Source organism: Erythrolamprus reginae, chromosome 7 (assembly GCF_031021105.1).
Source record: "Erythrolamprus reginae isolate rEryReg1 chromosome 7, rEryReg1.hap1, whole genome shotgun sequence".
NCBI lineage: Eukaryota > Metazoa > Chordata > Lepidosauria > Squamata > Dipsadidae > Erythrolamprus > Erythrolamprus reginae.
In genome coordinates, this window is record NC_091956.1 from 37,782,430 (window position 1) to 37,804,819 (window position 22,390).

The following is a 22,390-nucleotide window of genomic DNA, read 5'->3' on the forward strand; positions in this document are numbered from 1 at the left end:
AGGGGCTTGTCCTCTGTCCTGGTACTTCTTGACCTCTCAGCGGCTTTCGATACCATCGACCATGGTATCCTTCTGCGCCGGGTGGAGGGGTTGGGAGTGGGAGGTACTGTTCTTCAGTAGTTCTCCTCCTACCTCTCCGTTCGGTCGCAGTCGGTGTTAGTGGGGGGTCAGAGATCGACCTCTAGGTCTCTCCCTTGTGGGGTGCCTCAGGGGTCGATCCTCTCCCCCCTGCTATTTAATATCTACATGAAACCGCTGGGTGAGATCATCCAGGGGCATGGGGTGAGGTATCATCAATATGCCAATGATACCCAGTTATACATCTCCACCCCATGTCCAGTCAACGAAGCAGTGGAAGTGATGTGCCGGTGCCTGGAGGCTGTTGGGGCCTGGATGGGTGTCAACAAACTCAAACTCAACCCAGACAAGACGGAGTGGCTGTGGGTCTTGCCTCCCAAGGACAATTCCATCTGTCCGTCCATTACCCTGGGGGGAGAATCATTGATCCCCTCAGAGAGGGTTCGCAACTTGGGCGTCCTCCTCGATCCACAGCTCACATTAGAGAAACACCTTTCAGCTGTGGCGAGGGGGGCGTTCGCCCAGGTTCGCCTGGTGCACCAGTTGCGACCCTATTTGGACCGGGAGTCACTGCTCACAGTCACTCATGCCCTCATCACCTCGAGGCTCGACTACTGTAACTCTCTCTACATGGGGCTACCTTTGAAAAGTGTTCGGAAACTTCAGATTGTGCAGAATGCAGCTGCGAGAGCAATCATGGGCTTTCCCAAATATGCCCATGTTACACCAACATTCCGCAGTCTGCATTGGTTGCCGATCAGTTTCCGGTCACAAAAGTGTTGGTTATGACCTATAAAGCCCTTCATGGCACCAGACCAGGTTACCTCAGGGACCGCCTTCTGCTGCATGAATCCCAGCGACCAGTTAGGTCCCACAGAGTGGGTCTTCTCCAGGTCCCGTCAACCAAACAATGTCGTTTGGCAAGACCCAGGGGAAGAGCCTTCTCTGTGGCGGCCCCGGCCCTCTGGAACCAACTCCCCCCAGAAATTAGAATTGCCCCCACCCTCCTTGCCTTTCCAAAGTAAAAAATTTGTTTATTGAGTATGGGAAGGTTAACAGATTATGGTTACATGGTTAATTTTGATAAAAAGAAATGTAAAATTATAAAAAATGGTATTGTGTGTGTGCTGAGGGAATGGTAAAGGATAGATTGTATGTCATGAATGATAAGGATAACATTGGCAATGTAAGATGTGTAAAAAATGAACCTATACATAACAAAAATATTCACTATTTTCATAGGATTCTGGGAATCGACACAGCTGCGGAGACAACGTGATGCTGGAATGGAAGCCGAATGGTAACATCTGGAAAGAGAGCTGGAGGAGTTCCTTACAGAGAAAGGGAGTAATATCCTGTCGCTGGTGGTAAGATGAGAGTGCCTGGAAGAGATTTTGGACTTTTGTTTTGCGATTGGTTGCTGGATGGAGCTAAAAGAGCCAGAGATTGAAGAAACCAGCTATCTGTGCAGGGTAGCATTCAGCGAAAGCTTTGAAAAGTAGTGAATTGCCTATCATTGTAAATTTTTTAGCTATTTAATTGGTTTTATTTTAAACTTGTCTTTTGGAACCTGGAACCTTGAATTCCTGTTGTGGAATCTATATTTTTCTTTTTTATGTAAATAAAGAGGAACGTAAAATACCAGAAGAAGAAGACACCAAAACCAGAAATAGTTGGTAAAGAGCTATTCGGAAAAAGCTGGAAAATTTGTTATCTAGTGCCATCATGTGGCCGGAGGAAATATAGCAGCTTGTTATTTGAAAAGTAAGGGTATTGTACAGAGGTTAACAAATACTAATTCTCCTGCAGAGAATGGAGTAGCAGTGAGACGGATATGAATATTGAATACAATCCATGATGCAATGCATGTGGATGCAAACTTAGATTTCAGTTTTTGGGGAGAAGCGATTATGACAGCTACATATTTGCTAAACAGGACATGGAGTTCTACTGTTAAACAAACTCCATATTATGTGTTGTTTAGAAAAGCTCCTCGTTTAGACCATTTAAGAATATTCAGTACTTATGCGTATGTGTTAATTCCCGAGGCAAGAAGGTTGAAAGGACAACAAAAATGGAAACGTTTTAGATGCGCAGGATGAAAATTCTAAAGGATATAATTTTCATGTCAGTATGGTAAGGTGAGAGTATCCAGAAGTGGAAATTTTGAAAGACATGTTGTTGGGAAAGGATACATAGTAATACCGAAGTGTTCTTCGATAAGGATAGTATAAAGGAAGATCAAAGAAGTAAGGAAACTGAAAGTTCTAGACCTGTGCAGGATAGCATAAAGGTGGAAACAGGCAGTATTCCTGATTGTTTGCTGTTGATGGTGGTTGTTAGTTGGCCAATGACTTCACACCAAACCCAATTAGGTTTTCATGAGATACAAAATGTAGTACAGCCAGTTGTAGGCTCTGCATTGGCTGGAATAAACTTCTGGGAATAAAAATCTGATTTTAACCTAAAAGAAATCTATTTGGCACTCAGGATTGGGAGGGACAGTCTGCTTAAAAGTGATTCCCCATCCAGAAGACATATAATGAATTTCTTCCCTACAGGAGATACTTGGAAGAATAAGAGACCTGTGCTTTTAAAACACAGCACTTAATCTCTGGAAGAGCCATTCACTGACAATCCCAGTGGCATAACTACTCCTAGCTTGGGTAATACCGCCCCCTGAGGGAAAATGGGAACACAAGATGTTTTCCTTCAGAATGGGCTGTCATGGACACAAGAGCGAGGAATGCAATGAAGTTACAAGTGGTAGGTACGACGTCTGTCTCACTGCCCACCCAGCTTCTGCCCCACACAACCAATCACCCCCAAACTGTGTCCCACCATGAGAACGGCATCTTACCTAAGACTTGTAGCTCCATCATGTTCCCCGGTCTTGTGTCCAGAGAAGCCCATTATTAAAAAAAAGTCTCACAAGTTCAATCAAACCCCTCCCCTAGAACTTTTGTGAATATCCTGTGAACAGAGGATAAACCAAAGGGAATAGCCCTGTATTGGAAGTGAGAACCCCTAAAGGCAAATCTAAGAAATTGTCTATGATACTTGCAGATAGGAATATGTAGGTATGTCTCAGTTAAATCCAAGGAGACCATAAAATTTCCTTTGTGTAAGGAGGCCAGAACATATGCAAGAGAATAGGCGTTGATTGCTTACCTGAACGCCTCTTCTCGTACGCTGAGTGGGTACAGCAGTCACGTGGGGTTGTTCACTGTCCAACGCGCATAGGACTGAATCTGTCTTTAAAAAGATTGCTGGATCCGCCCCTTCCCCAAAATTCGCAAATCCGTGGACTTAGGCTCGAAAAGTGGTGGCTCGAATAGTGCTCTACTCTCATAGATAATAAAGGAAGGAATAAAGGCACAAGCATAGTCAGAAAGCCATAGGGAGAGAAGTGACTGCTGTACCCGCTCAGCATACGAGAAGAGGCGATCTGGTAAGCAATCAACGCCTATTCTCCGTACTGTAGGAGCGGGTCCAGCAGTCACGCGGGACATATCCAATAGATGTGTCCCTAGGGAGGGATTAGTTGGCTATCATGAGAGATAACGGATTGGAGGACTCTCCTGCCGAAGGCAGCATCCGCTGAAGCGTAAGAGTCAATTTCATACTGCCTTATAAAAGAATTGGGAAAGGCCCATGTGGCCGCCTTGCAAACTTCCTCCAAGGGCGCTTGAGTTGCCCAGGCTGCTGATGTGGCTGCACTTTGTGTAGAATGTGCTGTGATGCCTTGTGGGTCATTGAGGGATGCTGACTCGTAAGCTTTGGAGATTGTCCCTCGAATCCAACGGCCTAATATGGTGGATGAGACTTTGGACGCTAGAGACCTGGGGTGGAAAGCTACGAATAGGGCTTCTGACCTATGAAAGGTCCTAGTACCTTGGAGATAAATTTGCAGAGCTCTAGTAAGTGTGCCATCTGACTGAGAGATGGTGGTTTTTGTTAGAGCAGAAAGAAGGCAATACAATGCCCTGGGATCTGTGAAACATGGAACTGACCTTTGGTAGAAAGGTGGGGTCCAATTGAAGGAAATTGGCATAAGTCCTGGCGAATAGAGAGCGCCGCCAGCTCAGAAATGCGTCTGGCATAGGTGATTGCCACCAGGAATGCTACTTTGTAGGACAGGTGTCTGAAGGAGGCAGAATTTAACGGTTCATATGAAGCTTGAGTAAGAAAATGCAGAACTCAAGGTAAGTCCCAGGATAGATATTTGTGAACAGTGGGAGGCTTGAGGTTTGAGATGCCTCTTAACAGTTCTTGTATCAGGGAAACTGCGAAGCGGTTGTCTTTGGGGTCCTGCTAGAACTGAGGATAACGTTGCTAGGTGTCGCCGGATAGTGTTAGCTGAGAGACCTAGGTGGAAGCCTTTCATGAGGAAGGAAACGATTCTGTGAATGGGAATACACAAGGGAGAGAGGCCTTCCTGGGAACACCACTGGTAAAATTTGGACCAGATATGGTCGTAGATCCTGTTGGTAGATATTCTTCTAGACTTTAGGATCACTTCCACGGCGTCTGGATCATAACCTCAAAGGTCTAGGTCGTGCCAGATAACAGCCAAGCAGTGAGGTGGAACCACTCCGGGTCTGGATGGTGAGAGACACCCTGTTGCAACATGTCCTCCAAAGCGGGGAGTCGCCAGGAGCCCTGGATGGATAGCCGCTGGAGGTCCACGAACCAGGGTCGTCGAGGCCAGTGAGGGGCTATCAGTATTACCTGCTCGAGGAGGATCTTGTGGATCACGTCTGGCAGGATAGGAATTCGTGGGAAGGTGTATAGGAAGCCTGGAGGCCAAGGGGTTCTGAGTGTGTTGGTTGTTTCTGCTCCCGGGGGTGGGAATCTGGAATAGAACCGAGGGAGCTGAGCGTTGGTCGCAGTTGCGAACTGGTCTAGTGACAGGTGACCGAATCTGAGGCAGATCTGCTGGAATAAGTCTGGATGGAGACTCCACTTCCCTCTATCCAGCGTCCATCGGGAGAGCCAGTCCACCTGCACATTGAGGATTCCCGATATGTGGTCGGCCGACAGAGACTGCAGGTGTCTCTCCGCCCAAAGGCCCAGCTTCAGGGCTTCCTGCATCAGGGCCTTCGACCGGGTGCCTCCTTGTCTGCAGATGTGGCTCTTCGTAGCCATATTGTCTGTTAGGATTAGGACATGTCGGTTGAGGATGTGTGGTTTGAACCTCTTGAGGGCTAGCGACTCTGCTCTCAGTTCCAGCCAATTGATTGGCTTGGTTGACTCCTCCGATGACCACGTGCCTTGGGCTAACAGGCCCGGAGTGTGGGCTCCCCAGCCCAGGAGACTGGCATCTGTGGTGATGGTAAACTGGTCTGGAATCCTGAAAAGGGATCCTTTGTCCAGTGCAGAGGAAGTCCACCACGAGTGGGATCTCAGGACGACGGAAGGGATCAGAATAGAGCATGCTGAGTTGCTGGTCCCTAATCTCTGGAATGGCAATAAAAGCCATTGGAGTTCCCTAGCATGGAGGCGTGCCCAGGGAATGATACCAATACAGGACACCATTTTTCCCAGTAGGGAAGACAGCGTGGAAATGGAGACCTTTCTTTGAGATCTGACTTGAGCGATAAGCTCTTTGATACTAATCTTCCTTTCAGGAGAAAGGAAAACCTGAGATAGGTTGGAATCTACGACTGCCCCCAGGTGCTGAAGGGAGGTGGGAGAATGAAACTGACTTTTTTTAAAATTAATGGAGAAACCATGCTCCTGTAGGAGAGACATGGATAACTAAAGATCTGTACAGGTGCCCTCTTTGGAGGGACCGTGAACTAAAATGTCATCCAAGCAGCACAAAATATGAATGGGGGTAGCCTGGATATGAGCTGCCAGGGCGCCCAGGAGCTTAGTGAAGACTCGAGGGGCCGAGGACAGACCGAAGGGCATGGTCCTGCACTGATAGTGTTTGCCCTGAAAGGCAAAGCAGAGAAATTGTCTGTGGCCTTTTAAAATGGGAATGTGGAGATAGGCCTCCGTAATGTCTAAGGAGGACGTGAAGTCCCCGGGGTGAATAGATGCCAGGATAGAGGACAAGGAATGCATCTTAAACTTTCTGTATTTGATATACTGGTTTAGTCTTTTAAGATCCGAAATGGCTCTCCATGCTCCAGAGGTCTTAGGGACCATAAAGAGGATGGAATAGAAACCAAGTCCTCTTTGCGAGTAAGGAACTGGCTGAATAGCCCTAATGGAGAGGAAATGATGGATCGCTTCCTCCATGCGGAGATGGGAGGAAGGGGATCTAGGAGAAGGGCACGAAATTAAATGTTTGGGGGGAATGGAGATAAACTCCAATTGAAGTCCCCGTGCCACTGTGGGAATAACCCAGGGGTCCTTCCAGCCCAGCTGGAAATGAACCAGGCCAGGCGCCCCCCAATGGGGATAGAGTAGTCATTACCACCTGGACCTTTTTGAGGCCCTCAAGGTGGAGGAGCCTCTTTGATATCGAGACCCTCTGCCCCTGGGGATTCTTTCTGATTGGGAACGAAACCGGGAATTATACTGACCTGGGTTTCTTTGAAACGCAAACCCCTGATCTTGTTGGTGATTGGACCACCAAAAGGACTGAAGCGTTTTAACAGACTTCTTGGTAGTAGGCCCCAGGATTTTCTTCTTATCAGTGGTTTCTGTAAGTAGAGGATCAAGTAAATCACCAAAAAATAGCTTATGTTTTAGAGGGCCCAAGGAAAGCTGCCACTTCTACCTCACTCCCACTTGCCAAGGGCAGAGCCAGAGAATCCGCCTGGCTACTGTTGAAGCAGCCACCGACTTTGCCGCAAATCTTGAGGACTCTAGGGTGGCACCTGCAACATACTGGGCTGCTGCAAAGACCTTGTTGAGGTCTTGTTGGCCCCTTAAGTCATTGGGAGGGATATGCTGTTGAAGTTGCTGCAACCACAGAAGCATAGCTCTAGTAAAGAAGGATGCTGATGCTACACATTTGATTGCCCAGGTGTCTGCCAGGAAACATTTCTTGAGCATTTGCTCCAGACATTTGTCCTCTGGCTTTAAGACTTCTTCTGCCTCGCCAGGCATAACTGCTGCAGAATGCAGGGTCTTGACCGGTTCACCTGCTTTGGGACAAATAAGATCCTCATAAGAAGGTGAGACTTTATAAAGTTTCTTATCTTTAGAGGAGGGATTGGAACCTAGAGTTGGATGATCCCACTGTTTCAGCAAAGCGTTCTTAAATAGTTTAGGCATGGGAATGACCTCGGTATCTTCCTGCTCCTGCATGAAGGGGAGATTCTCCTCCTGTGGAGTATCAGAAGTAGGTGCAAATTTGTCCTGACCTGAAAGGTCTGTGGCTGCTCTTGCCTTAAGTAGTAGAGACTTAAACAGCTGAAAGGGAAAAATAGTAGAGGATGGAGGGATCTTGATTTGAGATTCTTCATCCTCAGAGAGGCCTTGGCAGGGGTCATCCCTTGTACTCCTGCTCAGAGGAATCAGAGTCTGGTTCTTGAGGGACTCTGTAGGCTGAGAAGGAAGTCAGGGGTCTAAGATGGGTTTGACTACGAGGATGGGGCTGCGCATTGATGGCCTTGAATTTGGCATCAATGGCTTGAGATAAAGTAGAAAACATAGATTGCAGTTCAGGAGGAAGGTTAGTAATAGAAGCAAGAAATTCAGAGGGAACCCTGTTGGCCCTGGAAGATTCAGGTTCTGAAGGGTCCTGATTCAAATGGTCTGATATCTCTGGACCTAAGCCCCATAGGTTAGGCTGGGGTCTGTTTAGGTTTGACTCATCCAGAGACAAGAGAGGTACACCTGAGGGAGGCAGATCAAAGGAATCTGGGGGTTTAGGTGAGCTAACATGCACTTGGGCCTGCACTCTTAAGCGTTTAGCTGATTGTTCATGAATTTTTTGGAGTGCTTTATCTCTTCTCTTTTCAGCTCTGGTGGGCCTAGCCACTGGAGGAGCTGTGAAAGAGGAGGACGAGGCCTGGGGGATGGTTTGAATCTTATCACCAGTAAGCCTAGGGTCCTGATTATTTCTGGAAGAAGTGCCTCTCTTGGGAATAGCAGAAGCCATGGCCTGAACAATTTACAAGGACAAGATCTGGAGCCAAAAATTTGGGAGAAGCAATAGGCTGAACAATTTAAATTCCAAGAGGAAGTGGGCCCAAGCTCCTAGGCCCAGGAGTGTCTGCCCTCAAAGACAAGCCTGTGCGTGGGCGGGCCATTGGTGCCGGTATTACTGAACGCTGAGGGCATTCGCGTCAAGAAAACTCACTAAAGAGTTAAAATAAGTCCGGGGGATAGAACAAGGGCCCTTGTAAAGCGTCCTACTCCACAGGAGGTGCCAAAATAAATGCAGCCAAGTAATAAAAAACCTCCCAGCCGGGCAGATTTAGCAGAAGAAATACGGCCGACTAAAACGATAAGAGAAGGCAATTATTAACTGGAAGCCTTATCACCGCTTCTTCGCTCGGAGCCTAGCCCTGGAGGGCTGGCTGGAAGCCGAATTGCTTCGATTCAATAGAAGAATTAATTACTTATCTTTTTTGCTGAATTTTGGTTGAAGAAGGGAAGGTGTTTGTTTCGAGAGGAGCTGATCCACCATGCGTCCTGCCGGTAGGAGGACTGAGCGAATTCTGGGGAAGGGGCGGATACAGCAATCTTTTTAAAGACAGGCTCAGTCCTATGCGGATTGGACAGTGAGCAACCCCACGTGACTGCTGGACCCGCTCCTACAGTACAGAGAATGCATCTTGAACCTTCTATATTTGATGTATTGGTCCAATCTTTTTAAATATAATGTTTCTTCATCCCCCTGAGGCCTTGGGTACCACAAATAGTATAGAATAAAATCCCAGGCCTCTTTGGTTTGGAGGAACCCTTTCAATTGCTCTAATGGAGATAAAGTGATTAATTGATTGCCTCCTCCATGAGAGCAGGAGTTCTTTGGTTCTGGGGAACCGGGCAGGAAACAAAACAAATTGGGTGGAGACAAAAATTCCATGGAGAGGCCCTTTGGATGGTAGGTAGGATCCAGAAGTCCATATAGGATTCTTGCCAAGCTGGGAAGAACCAGGCAAGGTGACCTCCAAAGGGAATGTCTGGGAAATTACCACCTGGAGTGTTTAAAGGATTTGGAGGATTGGTTTCCTCTCTGACCTCTGTTATTTCTGCCACTGGAACTCCTGTCTGATTGGGCTCAGGAGAGCAAGCGGCATACTGACCTGTAGTTCTTGGCATGGTGTAGTTGGAGTCTGGTTGGCGAAAGGAGTGCTGAAAGGAAGGATTGAATCTTGTTGCTTGCCTTCTTGATGGTGGGCTTGAGAATCTTCCTTTTATTGGACGTTTCTGTAAGCAGTGGGTCTATAGAAGTTCCCCCAAAGGAGCTTTGTGTTGAAATAGACCTATTGATAACTGCCGCTTCTGACGTATGCCTGCTTGCCAGGGCTTGAGCCAATGGAGCCTTCTAGTTACAGTGGAGGCTGTGATGGATTTTGCTGAGATGGAAATATGGAAGATAAAGCAGGTGCCTTTTGAGGAACATCTTCATCTTCGGAGAGCCACTGGAAGGGGTCATCCTTCGGAAGAGAGTCCTCTCTTTCCTCCTCTTCATTTCATCTGATGAGGAGCCCCCTGGAGTCTGAGGCTCTGGCACAGACCTTCTAGGAAAAGCCACTGTGACAGGCCTATGAGCTCTCGAAGTGGGAGAAGGGGAGGTGGATGGTAAGTTTGCAGCTTGCAGTCTGATTTCCATTGCCTGGGACAGGGCAGCTGCTATCATAACCTGAAACTCAGGTGACACCTGCGGAAAAGGCTGAGAGGGTTGAGGATCAGGTCTTGGTTCCTGAACTGGGTCTGGAATTAGTAAGGCCTCTTGACTCTCTTCCTGTCCCGCTGTCCCTGAACCCCAAAGGTCAGTTTGAGTTCTGACTAGATTGGTTTCATCTAGGGCCAAAATAGATTCCCGTTATAGGCTGATCTGAGGTAGCTGTATTGTCAGGAGATTGTTCTCTAGTCTGTACTCTTAGCCTCTTTGCTGATTTATCACACAGTTTTTGCAGAACCTTATGTCTCCTTTTCTCGGCCCTGGTACGATGAGAGGTCTTATCCTTGTTGGGCCTATGAAGAGGTTGGCTTGTAGAGGCAGAATCAGATTCCTCCTCAGATGGCCTATTGGTGTTTTGGGTACACATTCTACCTGTGGGGTTTTGTTTGGAATTTTTGGATGCCATGGAAACTGATGTTACTTCCGAAAAGTAGAGCAAGAACTTAATTAGTACAGTACAGACTAATAGCCCAGCCTCCAGTCCAAGAGACCTCTGCACTTACTATTTCCCCAGAGACTCTCCAGGGAGAAGATGGTTAGGAAGTACAGGCTTCCTAGATCCCCACAGAGCTGAATAGCTCATTTGTAATTTGTGACTGAATTGCTAATTAAGCCATGGGAGGGGGCTAGGTAGGTGAGCATGGAGCCAATTAGGAATAAGGTGGCTTGCTCGGGCTGTGCAGGGCTAGCACCAGTGGCCTACGTGGTTGTGACCGTTGGCGCCTAATAGAGTTAAATTTAGGCGCGATTGGACCAAATGCCTAAGTAAAAAAAGCTGAGTCAATTAAGTCATGCACACACACACAGCGGTAGGGTAAAGACACTTAGCTCACACTGATTTTAATTAGCACAGAGATTGGAGACTTGTGACGAACGAAAACAAGTGGCCAGAACCGTACTGGAATTTAACAACACTCGCCAGCTGATTTTTTATGATCAACACCCTGGGAAGGGGGGAAGGGAAGGGGGGGATAATGGAAAGGCAAGAAAGGAAACTAAACTTATTATTTGAATTGCAGGTTTGGAGCTGAATTGGAACCACCTAGTGGATGGAATCTGAAGGAAAACCAAGGAGTATGAGGGAAGGATTTAAGTAAGGCCTTAGAGCAGAGCCAACAAAGTTCTGCTAGTTCAGGAAGGAGCGAATAACTGGGGAAGGGGTGTAGCCAGCAGTCACTTTAAAGACGTGTCACTCGGTCCTGATTGGTTATGACAGCGAACTAAGCCCACGTGACTACTGTCTCCTTCCCCAGCAAGGAGAATGGGCTGCCCTGGAAACAAGACTGAGAAAACAATGAAGCTACAAGTTAGTTAGTTAGTTAGTTAGTTAGTTAGTTAGTTAGTTAGTTAGTTAGTTAGTTAGTTAGTTAGTTAGTTAGTTATTAGATTTGTATGCCGCCCTTCTCCGAAAACTCAGGGCGGCTCACAGGATACAATGTAAAAAAAAGGTAGGACTCGTGGCCTGCCCAGCCCCCGCTCCGCTCTGCCCCACCCCATCCAACTGGTCACCCCCAAATTGCATCCCACCATAAGACAGGCGTCCTTCCTAACGCTTCCTAACTCCATCATGTTCCTCAGTCTTGTGTCCAGGGCAGCCCATTCTAAAAGAAAATGTCCTGAAAGTTCAATCAAACCTCTCAAACTCACGAGACGTTTTCTTTTAGAATGGGCTGCCCTGGACAAAAGAGCAAGGAACACGACGGACTTATAAGTGCTAGGTAGGATGCCCCCACCCTGTCTGACTGGTCACTCTCAAGCTGTATCCCACTGCAAGATGAGCATCCTACCTAACACTTGTAGTTTTGTTGCGTTCCTCAGTCTTGTGTCCAGGGTAGCTGGACACAACATCAAAGATATTATGTAATGAATTGTTTGGGGATACTGTTTAAGCAACTGTATTTGCTAATGCTTTGATCACAGGGTTGCAGAATTAAAATTGGTTCCCACGGGTTTACAAATTTTCATTACTGTAAATCACACAATGGAGGTAAATGAAGCTAAAGTTCAGTAATTTTCAACAATTTCTAAATCATTTATTTTCATTAGCCTGCATGGATATTGCTAAGTTACCTGTAACAGCCAAACATTGTTTTAGTAATCTGAAGATTACTGGGTTTTTTGCTGTATCAGGAGGAACAGCAGAATGTATATTTATTTTCTTCTTCCCTCCCTCCTTTCTTTTCCTGTTTGTCTTCCTTCCTTCCTACCATATTTCTGTCTTTTTTTCCCCTTTTTCTTTCCTTCCTTCCTTCCCTCCCTTTCTTTTTCTGTCTGTCTTCCTCCTCAGCAGGTCAGATTTTGAGGACCAGGAGATGGAGGAATACTGGCATCGCAAGCCAGTGTTCTTGCCTTCTGAATCTGAGAGTGAAGGGGAATTGGAGACTGTGGAACCACCAGAGACTGTAGAACCCCCAGTTAGGATATTGTCTGAGTCAGAGGACGATGGGGACTTTGATGATCAGGACCCCCTGTTAGATGCAAGAATAAGGAGGATGAGATCCAGACATGAATCACTCTATACAAGAGGTTCTTGGTGTTGATTAGATCTATGGGACATTTAGCCACACCTTGTCTGTATATATAGGACAGGCTGATGGAAGAAGAGGTGTGGCAAGCAACATTCATCATGACGATTCCTGCTTTTCCAGAAGCTGGTTAAGCCCTGAACAGTGAGTGAAGTGAAATATAGCAGAGACAACTAATTAGGGTAGATTTATGCTTCTAGCTGGTTTATATCTCAGACTATTATCTATGCTCTTTAGAGGGAACGCTGTCAACCTGAAATGCCTGAGAATTCACTTAATTCTTGCTGGACTTTGTGTAAATAATAATCCTTTTGCTTTGATCAATGTTTCCAGCATGTGTGGGTTTCCTTTCTAAATGATCTGGCCAGATAGAACACCATATTTCTTTCTTTTTCTCTCCTTCTTCCTTTCCCTCCCTCCTTTTCCTCTTCCTACCACCTTTCTGTATTTCTTTTTCTTTCTTTCTTCCCTCCTTTTGTCTGTCTTCCTTCTTTCCTACCATATTTCTGTCTGTCTGTCTTTTTGTTTTTTCCTTTTTTCTTTCCTTCTTCCCTACCTCCTTTCTTTTTGCTGTTTTCCTTTCTTCCTACCACCTTTCTGCCTGTCTTTTTCTTTTTTCCCTCCCTTCTCTTCCTTTTCTTTTTCTGTCTTCCTTCCTTCCTAAGAGCCCCCGCCCCGCTCCGCCCCCACCCAACTGTCACTCCCAAACTGTGTCCCAACACGAGATGGACATTTTACTGGAGTTTAACAGCTCCATGTATCTGTTGGCTGGTCTCTTCAGAGGAAAAGATTGCAAAATTCTCAAGAGGGCAAGCAATTAATAATTTGCAGTGAGAAGAGTTTGTGTATTTTGCAATCTTTTTTCCCCTAAAGAGACCAGCCGACAGACACAGTTTGGGGGCTGACAGGTCGGATGGGTTAGAGCAGGGCAGGAGCTCATAGGAAGAAAGAAAAAAGATAGTAGGAAGGAAGATAGAAAGACAGAAAGGGTTTGGTCCTACCATGGGGTCTAGGACCACTCACCATGACCAACTTGCTGCAGCCATCTTGCCACAGCTATTTTGCTATGGAACAGTCATTCAATTCGATGTTATCCACCACTATTTCTTCCACATTATTTCTATTTTTGTCAATAAAAATAATGTAGAAGAAAGATTTATCGTCTTGAGTGATCCCATATGGATTGTCCATGGTGAATTATCCATGGCAGATTGGCCACGGCAAGATGGGCATGGTGAATTGTTCCATTCCATAGCCATTTATTTGTGTATATTACATATTGACATACAGAGTTTTATTATTGAAATTATGGCAACTCTTAAAATAGTTATAATAAAAAATGCAAATATGCTTTATTGATGGTGCTTTTATGTTTCTTAATAACAAGGTTCTCTTTTGTGGTAATAGAAAAGCCAAATTGGAATGCTGGTCTAAACAGGCTTCTCTCACAACCAATGTATGTGCACACTAAGGTCAGGCTCCTTCATTGGCAAGTATGGCAATAGACCTCTCATATTCTATCTTGATGCACCTTCTGCGGCTAGGTAAAACAATGCTTATAACAATTGGCATATTTGCAAACCAGGGAAATTCAAGCAGATACTTGAAACAGAATCAGAAAAATAAAGCCAACAATGTTATACAGTATAGCCCTTATGCCGAGGTTTTATTCATTTCAAGAATAACTTGCAACCCCTCCCTATTCACATATTTCTGATCCAGAATAATAACGTTATTTCAAGACACTGAAAAAGCTATTTTTTGCAAAAAAAAGTTTAGAACAGCATTTACATCACAGGCCCAGCTTTCACTAAGCATATATGTTGGAATTACACTATACCATTTAAGAAGGAAACGGTTCCCTAATTTCATTCTGGAATACTTCATCATGAACATCCTTTAGAGATTAATTTAATCGTACCTCCAAGATGTGTATGAGATTAGCCTTTTCCCTTTCCACCTTGCCTAATCTTTGCGCCAAATATAATCATGCCTCAGAAAGTGGGGGTCCCCTCTATAATTGCCGCGGGGCCTCCAAGTGAGTCGGGAAAGGCTGGGAAGCTCCGGGAGAAGAGTCCCGGGAGAGGCCGCCCCTGACTCGCACCACCCCGCGGGTGCTGAGGCCTTGTTTGGAAAGCCTTCGAAACGCCCCTGGGGGCCTGCAGCCTCCTCACTCTCTGAACTGACCTTGCCGGAAGCGCCATCGCCCAAGAGCACAAACTTGAGCTGCCTGCTGGCGCCTTCTTCCTCCGACTCCGAGTCCGACATCGCCCGCAGCCCAGCGCGATAAATTGCATTCAGAGTGACCACAAAGACCACTGCGCCTGCGCCGCCGCCATTTTTTCATTCTGTCGCCCAGGAGCCGTTGGATTAGACCAACGCTCCAGCAAGTCGTTGGGGATAGGAGCGGCGCCGCTGCGGAAGAGGAACTGCCACGGAAGGTGAAGTGCGGAGGAAGCAGGTCGGCAGTTAGAAAAAAAACCAAGCGCGGCTGTCCCTAATCTCTGCATTGATGAAGTTCGCCCTCTCCATATCGATGGTTTTTCCCCGAAATAGAACTGAATCCCATACATTGCCTATGGTCATCGGGGGCGGGGAAACGGGTGGTAAAAATACGCCTCTTCACCTGCGCAATGCCTGCATTAACCCTGCTGTTCTGTTCGGGTCTGTGAGACCCGAAATCAAGGTTTGAGACCCTGTAAAAAATTTTCCCTGCATATCTGAAACTTGAAATTTCATGACTTTTCATCATTTCAGGGGTTCTCTCTATGAGAATTTTTTTTGGGGGGGGTGGGAGGTTTCTTTCTTGCTGAAAAAAAAAACCTCCCTAATGTTATGTTCCCGGGTCACCCTGACCCGGACCGAAAATTCTTCATTTGCAGTGCTTATGTTTGGTCTTTTTGAAAGCTTTTTTCACTTGGAAAGTAGTCTGAACATTTCTTCACACAATGGAATGAAAATTGAACTGAAAAAATTAATCCTTATTGGTTTATTTTGCCCATAAATGTGCCTCCCCCCCCCCATTTTTGTGAAAGTTTTTTCAATTTATGGATAGTTTTGCTTGCAAAATGCAGTCTATTTTACTGGAGTTGGTGTGGGAATGGTACCTTGAACATTTCTGAATATAAGAAAAATATAAAGGAACCGAAAAAAATGATTCTTACTGTTTTTTTAACATCAGAAATAAGGCCTCCCCCCCCCCGCTGCTTGCAACAATTTTCACTTTTTATTTTTTTATGCTCCAAATCCGAAATGTTCTTTAAAATCTTACGCATTCATTTACTCAATTTAACAATGCTGATCATCAAAAAAATATTTGTGGGGGTGGGGGAAAAATTTTTTTCTTGGCAAAAAAAAAGTCACATTTACTCTGTTCGGGTCATATAGACCCGGATCAAAATGATTTTTTTTAGGTACTTGAATTTGGTCTTTTTGAAAACTTTTTCCACTGGAAAACTAGTTTGAACATTTATGAACATAATGATATGAAAATTGAACTGGAAAAATTGAGACTTATATTTTTATTTTGATCAAAAAGCCCCTCCCCCCATCCTTTTTGAATTTCGTGTCAATTTATATTTTTTAAGGCTACAAATCCCTAAGGAATTTTCCCCCAAAAGGTTTGATATACTAAATTGAACAATCCTGAACATAAGAAAAATATAAATGAACTGAAAAAAATGACTCTTATTGGTTTATTGTTTTATACTCGAGTATAAGCCTACTCGAGTATAAGCCTATTTGAGTATAAGCATGGGGGCCCATTTATGAGCAAAATAAACCAATAAGGATCATTTTTTCAGTTTAATTTTCATATCATTATGTTCAGAAAGGTTCAAGCTACCAATCCCACACCAAAATAGAATAGTAAAATAGAATGCATTTTGCAGGCAAAATTATCAATAAACTCAAAAGTTTTGATATACTAAATTGAACAATCCTAAACATAAGAAAAATAGAAATGAACTGAAAAAAAATGATTCTTATTGGTTTATTTTTGAATATAAGACCATATCATTTTATACTCGAGTATAAGCCTACTCGAGTATAAGCCTATTTGAGTATAAGCATGGGGGCCCATTTATGAGCAAAATAAACCAATAAGGATTAATTTTCTCAGTTCAATTTTCATATCATTGTGTGCAGAAATGTTCAAGCTACCAATCCCACACCAACTTTAGTAAAATAGAATGGATTTTGCAAGCAAAACTATCCATAAATTGAAAAAACTTTCACAAAAACGGGGGGGAGGCACATTTATGTGCAAAATAAACCAATAAGGATTAATTTTTTCAGTTCAATTTTCATTCCATTGTGTGCAGAAATGTTCAAACATGTTTCCAGGTGAAAAAAGCTTTCAAAAAGACCAAACATAAGCACTGCAAATGAAGAGTTTTCGGTCCGGGTCAGGGTGACCCGGGAACATAACATTAGGAACTTTTTTCGAACAGAACAGCAGGGTTAAGGCGCCCGCAAATCTTTGATCAGAATGTGGGATTCCAATACCGAGAATGCATGTGGGGGAAATCGGCAGCCATAGGCATGAATTGCAATATTTCTGATTTAAAAAAATAATACAGCCGCACATCTGGCGCAAATATACAGAGACAGAATGCTGATGCCGCGCAAATGAAGTAGCGCTTCCTACCGCAGCTTCCAGCCATCGCAATCCCTGCTTCGGCCCACTTGCATAGTGCCACCACCAAAATAGCATCATCATTTCGTTCCGGCAGCGAGAGCGGTGCTCCTTTTTGCATATTGCACCACCTGCAAAGTTGCACATTGCAAGTGCCACCCCAGGGTAGAGATTTCCAGCCCCTCCGTGGGCGATCCCATATTCCAGAGCTGTAGTAATCACAATCACAATAGGGCTGGCCTTTTGCACCTCTCCGCCCCCCAGCAGCCGTTCGGGTGAACACCGGGAGATCTTGGTTTTACCTTCCTGTTCCAGTTCGTGTACCTCGCACTGCTATTCTCAAGCTCGCCATTAAGAGTGGGGTGGACAGGGTGATGTTGAGCGGTGCAGCTTTGTGTTCCTGCACACGGGCTGGATTAATTGCTCTTGGCCATATCTGACCCAGGGGCCAAGATTTCTCCACAGACCACCAAAATTTTCCCCTGGACCATCGGTTGGTGACCTATGCTTTAGTAAATAATTTGCCCCCTCCTCCTTGTTGGCAATATTAGGAGACTGTTATACTATGACCTCTGGTCCTTTTCACTAGATTAGGTATATCCAGTTCTGAAATCTTCATATGATACAGCTTCTAAGACCCCTCATCTTTGTTGCTTTCCTCTCAACTCTTTCCAGAACGCCCAGAACATAGTGCATCACATTTTTTTTCTCAGCCTACAGTAATGGTTTGAATGCGAAACTTTACATATAAATTATTTGAATTGTCAGGAGTGCATGTGTAAACTATGCATTTCTTCAGACAAATAGCATAGCTGCAGCGGTGTTTCAAAATGGTGTCTGTAGGTGATGTATGTTATGAGGGTCACCCAGAAAGTAATACACCACAGTTATTTATTGAACACAATTAAACTTACACACAAGAAAGAATGTTTTTTCTACACTCCCTATTTTTCCATGTAATCTTGTTCTATGGCTTTACTCCAGTGAGACACAAGGGCATGTATGCCCTGTCGGTACCACTCCTTGTTCTGTCACGAAGCCATTTCTGCACTGTGCAAATCATCTCTTCATCATCCTCAAAATGTCTCCCACGATAATGGCCTAAACATCGGCTGCATCTTGTCATGTGTGACAGCCATGGCTGGCCACTGCAAATCTTGGAGCTCTGCCGAACTGTCTTCTAATGGCCTCACCCTCCATGCCTAACGACTAACCGTATTTCTGTCGACTGCAGATTCTCCATAAACTGTACGCAAACGTTTGTGAATGTTCCCAACAGTTTCTTTCTCCGCAATGAGAAATTCAATGACAATACAGTGGAACCCCGACATAAGAGCTGCTCTACTTAAGAGCAACTCGAGATAAGAGCTGGGAGGGGAGAGATATTTTTGTTCTACTTACAAGCCCAAATTCGAGATACAAGCGCCAAGGAGCTGTCTCCTGAAGCCAAACGCTAACTTCCGCGTTCGGCTTCAGGAGACAGCTGCGAAGCGGCGCGCGTGTTTTAAAAGGTTGCAGCCGGCCTGGGGGGCTCGGGGGGGGGGGCTTGCAGCTTTCTTTCTTGCTCTTTTTCTTTCTCTCTTTTACCTTCCCTTCCTCTATTTCTTCTTTTCTTTCTCCTTCCCACCTTCTTCCCTCCCTCCCTCCCTTCACTCATTCCTCTCTTACTCTCCCCTTTCATAAGTTTCCTTGCTTCCTTCCTCTGTTCCTGTCCCTTCCCCCTTTCTTTCTTTCTTTCTTTCTTTCTTTCTTTCTTTCTTTCTTTCTTTCTTGCTCTTTTTCTTTCTCTCTTTTACCTTCCCTTCCTCTATTTATTCTTTTCTTTCTCCTTCCCACCTTCTTCCCTCCCTCCCTTCACTCATTCCTCTCTTACTCTCCCCTTTCATAAGTTTCCTTGCTTCCTTCCTCTGTTCCTGTCCCTTCCCTCTTTCCTTCCTTCCTTCCCACCCTCCGTCCATTCATTCACCCATTCCTCTCTTGATCGCTTAAAGCCGGTCCCTGGTGCAAAAAGGGTTGGGGACCTCTGTCCTACAGGATTGGGTGGCAGAGAAGTTGAACATATGTAAATTTAAAAGTTTAAGAAAGTTTACAAGTTAAGTGAAAGAAACTTCATTATTCATTTATATGTACATGTACATTTCTTCATTAAAAACATGTCTTTCTGCATAATTTAGACTAACTTTGTGAGTTTTTTGAGGGCTGGAACCAATTAAAATTATTTACATTAATTCCTATGGGGAAAAGTCGTTCGAGATAAGAGCTGCTCGACTTAAGAGCCCAGGTCCGGAACGAATTAAACTCGTATCTCGAGGTACCACTGTACACTGCTTATAATGTACATCACTTACAGACGCCATTTTGAAACACTGCTGCAGCTACGCTGTCTGAAGAAATGCAAAATTTACATCCACACTCCTGATGATTCAAACAATATATATCTAAAGTTTTGCATTCATACCATTACTGTAAGCTGAGAAAAAAATGTGCATTACTTTCTGTGGGACTCGTATTTCATGGATGCAAACTATCTCTTTTTTACAGCTTTACATAAGACCAACTACAGGGGGGTAGGCAAAGAAATGGAAACACTTGACTTTTTGGCATCATAATGTTTGAACATGTTCAGATCAATCCAAACTAGACATTTTAATGGGGGTTTTTGGGTTTTTTAATTCTGTTATTTGATATATTTTTTTAAACTGCATTTTTTTACAGAAATTTAAGGAAATTGGTTCTAACCTTCTAGAAATGGCAGACCTCTCAGACTTTCAAAGAGGCCAAATTGTTGGTGCTCGAATGGCAGGCGCTAGTGTAACAGAAAGTGCCCGAATGTTTGGTGTTTCAAGAGGTAATGTCTCAAAAGTAATGACTGCTTTTGAAAGAGAAGGGAAAACGTCCTCAGCCAAGCCCTGGTCTGGTTGAAAGTCAAAGTTGTCTGAGAGAGACCGTTGGACTCTAAAGCAAATTGTTAGAGCCGATCGCAAGACTGCAGCTCCTAAAATCACTGCAGAGCTCAATAGACATGTATAGAACCCAGTTTCCACAAAACCTGTTCGAAAGGAGCTTCACAAATCTGGATTCCACGGAAGAACTGCAATTGGAAAACCTCTGCTCTCAAAGACAAATGTTTCAAAGCATTTAGATTGGTGCAGAAACCACCAGATATGGTCCCTCGAGCAGTGGCAAAATGTGATTTTCTCTGACGAATCATCGTTTACCCTTTTTCCGGCCTCCGGCCGTGTTTACATCTGCAGGCAGCAGAAGAATCATTTCATCTAGACTGCATTCTCCCAACCGTCAAACGTGGGGGTTCAGTGATGATCTGGGGTGCTATTTCTTGGAAATCTGCCGGGCCAATGATTTCCTTTCATGAAAGAATTAACAGCCATCACTATTTAAGAATTTTGGCCGACCAAATTCATCCTATGGTTCAAGAACTGTTTTCAGAGGGAGATGCCATCTTTCAAGATGATAATGCACCAATCCATAGAGCAAGAAGTGTTAAAGAATGGCACGAGGAACATTCTAATGAAGTTCAGCATCTCATCTGGCCACCACAATCACCAAACCCCAACATTATTGAGCATTTATGGTCGATTTTAGAGATAAGAAGTCGATTTCCACCACCATCATCTCTAAAAGTACTGGAGGGTGCTTTAATTGAAGAATGGGCTAAAATTCCTTTGGAAACAATTCACAATTTGTATGAATGAAATACCTCGGAGAATTGAGGCCGTATTTGCCGCAAAAGGTGGACCAACACCATATTAAAAGATATTTTGATGATTTTTCAAGGTGTTTCCATTTTTTTGTCCACCCCCTGTATAAACATCATGACTAACATAACTAAATCCTTCAGCTTTATACCACTCCTTTATACAGACTTTGGATTCTGTTTCCTTTTTGCTTCTTATATACAAGTAGTATTACAGCCTTTCCTACTACTAAGTACCTGCCCCAAACTCTGGAAATCCTTCCACAAGGAAAGAAGATCTTTGGGGGGCAGATTCTTAGTACCAGAATGAGCATCAACATCACAATTCTTGCTAGCATTCTTGACAACGTGCCTCTTTTCTCTGCTGCAATACCAGGCAGACCCCTCCCCTCTTTCAATACCTCCATATCCTTTATTATATAGACACTTCTTACAGTTGAGTGACTTCAACAGAAAATGACTTCTCTTTTTACATACCCTATTCAGCACACCTGGCTGATTCACACCACCTTATGCAGACCTTTCCTTTTCCAAGATAACTTCTCCCTCACAGACCAAAATCCCTTGAGACATCATCACAAACAGTTGAACTTGCCATCTTAGCATCCATGTTAGATTCAACAGGGACACTGTAACTATTATGGAAGGCCAGACCAAAAACATCATGATTACGGTTCATAGCTCTACTCTGCCGATTCCAAACTTGTTTGGACAATATCCAAACTTTAAAAGTGACCATGAAAAATAGCTGTAAAACAAGTGTTGCACTTAACTAAACCAGACATCCTAAAAGTAAAATTGCAATCACACACGGATAATGAACTGCTGTTTTTCAAACTACACTCTAGGTCAGATACACAATTCTAATCACATGCTTTCACAATGAGAACTTCACAGAATAAACATACGTATGAACCTTACATGCCACACTAATAAGGAAACCCACTCAAAGCCCATTCCCCATTGACCTGAGAACTGAGTCAAAGCCTGATTGAGGGGGCATTTCCATTCACAGTGGACTATCTCTGAGCGAGACAAGAGTCTTGATTTCTGTTAAATGCATAGACTGATGATAGGTTCCAAGAGGTGTGACCTGCAACCTTTGTGATGCATGAAAAAATAGTTTTCTTGACTCCAGGTGTAACATTTTAATTTCAAAATATGGTGTATGATGATATGGTTTGAAAGAGTTAAAGAAATAAAATAAAAACCAATCATAGAGTACAGGAGGATTGTTTTCCACATAATAACTAATAATAAATGACAAAATGAAAATGAGAATCTGCATGTTGCCAAAACATATAGTGATGTTACAAATTAGTTTAACCAATAGTAAGATTATGTTTTTATGTATAACCAGTTTGTCATATAACACCTTCCTCTCAGTCTGCACTTCCCATTGGACATTTCCTATTATTTTCAACAATTTTTGTATTTATAATCATAGTTCCCTCTAAGCTGAGCAGTGAGCAATCGCTCACTTAAAAATCATCATCAACTCAGAGTTTTCCAAACCTGCCCAGAAGCCGAGAGGGAAAGAGTGAGAGGAAAGGAGAGAGAGAGGAAGAGAGGAAGAGAGAGAAACAGATAGAAAAAAGAGAGGAAGGAAAAGAGAAAGAAAA

The 22,390-nt window shown here is 44.2% G+C and overlaps 1 protein-coding gene across 2 annotated transcripts in view; it reads right to left on the bottom strand.

Moving 5' to 3' along the window:
* Window positions 1-15,001, bottom strand: part of RAB28 (RAB28, member RAS oncogene family) — a 326,361-nt gene extending 311,360 nt beyond the window's left edge. Inside the window, exon 1 of one of the 2 annotated variants that reach the window (XM_070757348.1) lies at window positions 14,605-15,001. In XM_070757348.1, the coding sequence (XP_070613449.1) occupies window positions 14,605-14,685 (81 nt within the window). In that variant the 5' untranslated portion in view covers window positions 14,686-15,001. The remainder of the gene's footprint in view (window positions 1-14,604) is intronic. The other variant, XM_070757350.1, reaches the window with a different exon arrangement.
* Window positions 15,002-22,390: the final 7,389 nt, after the last annotated feature.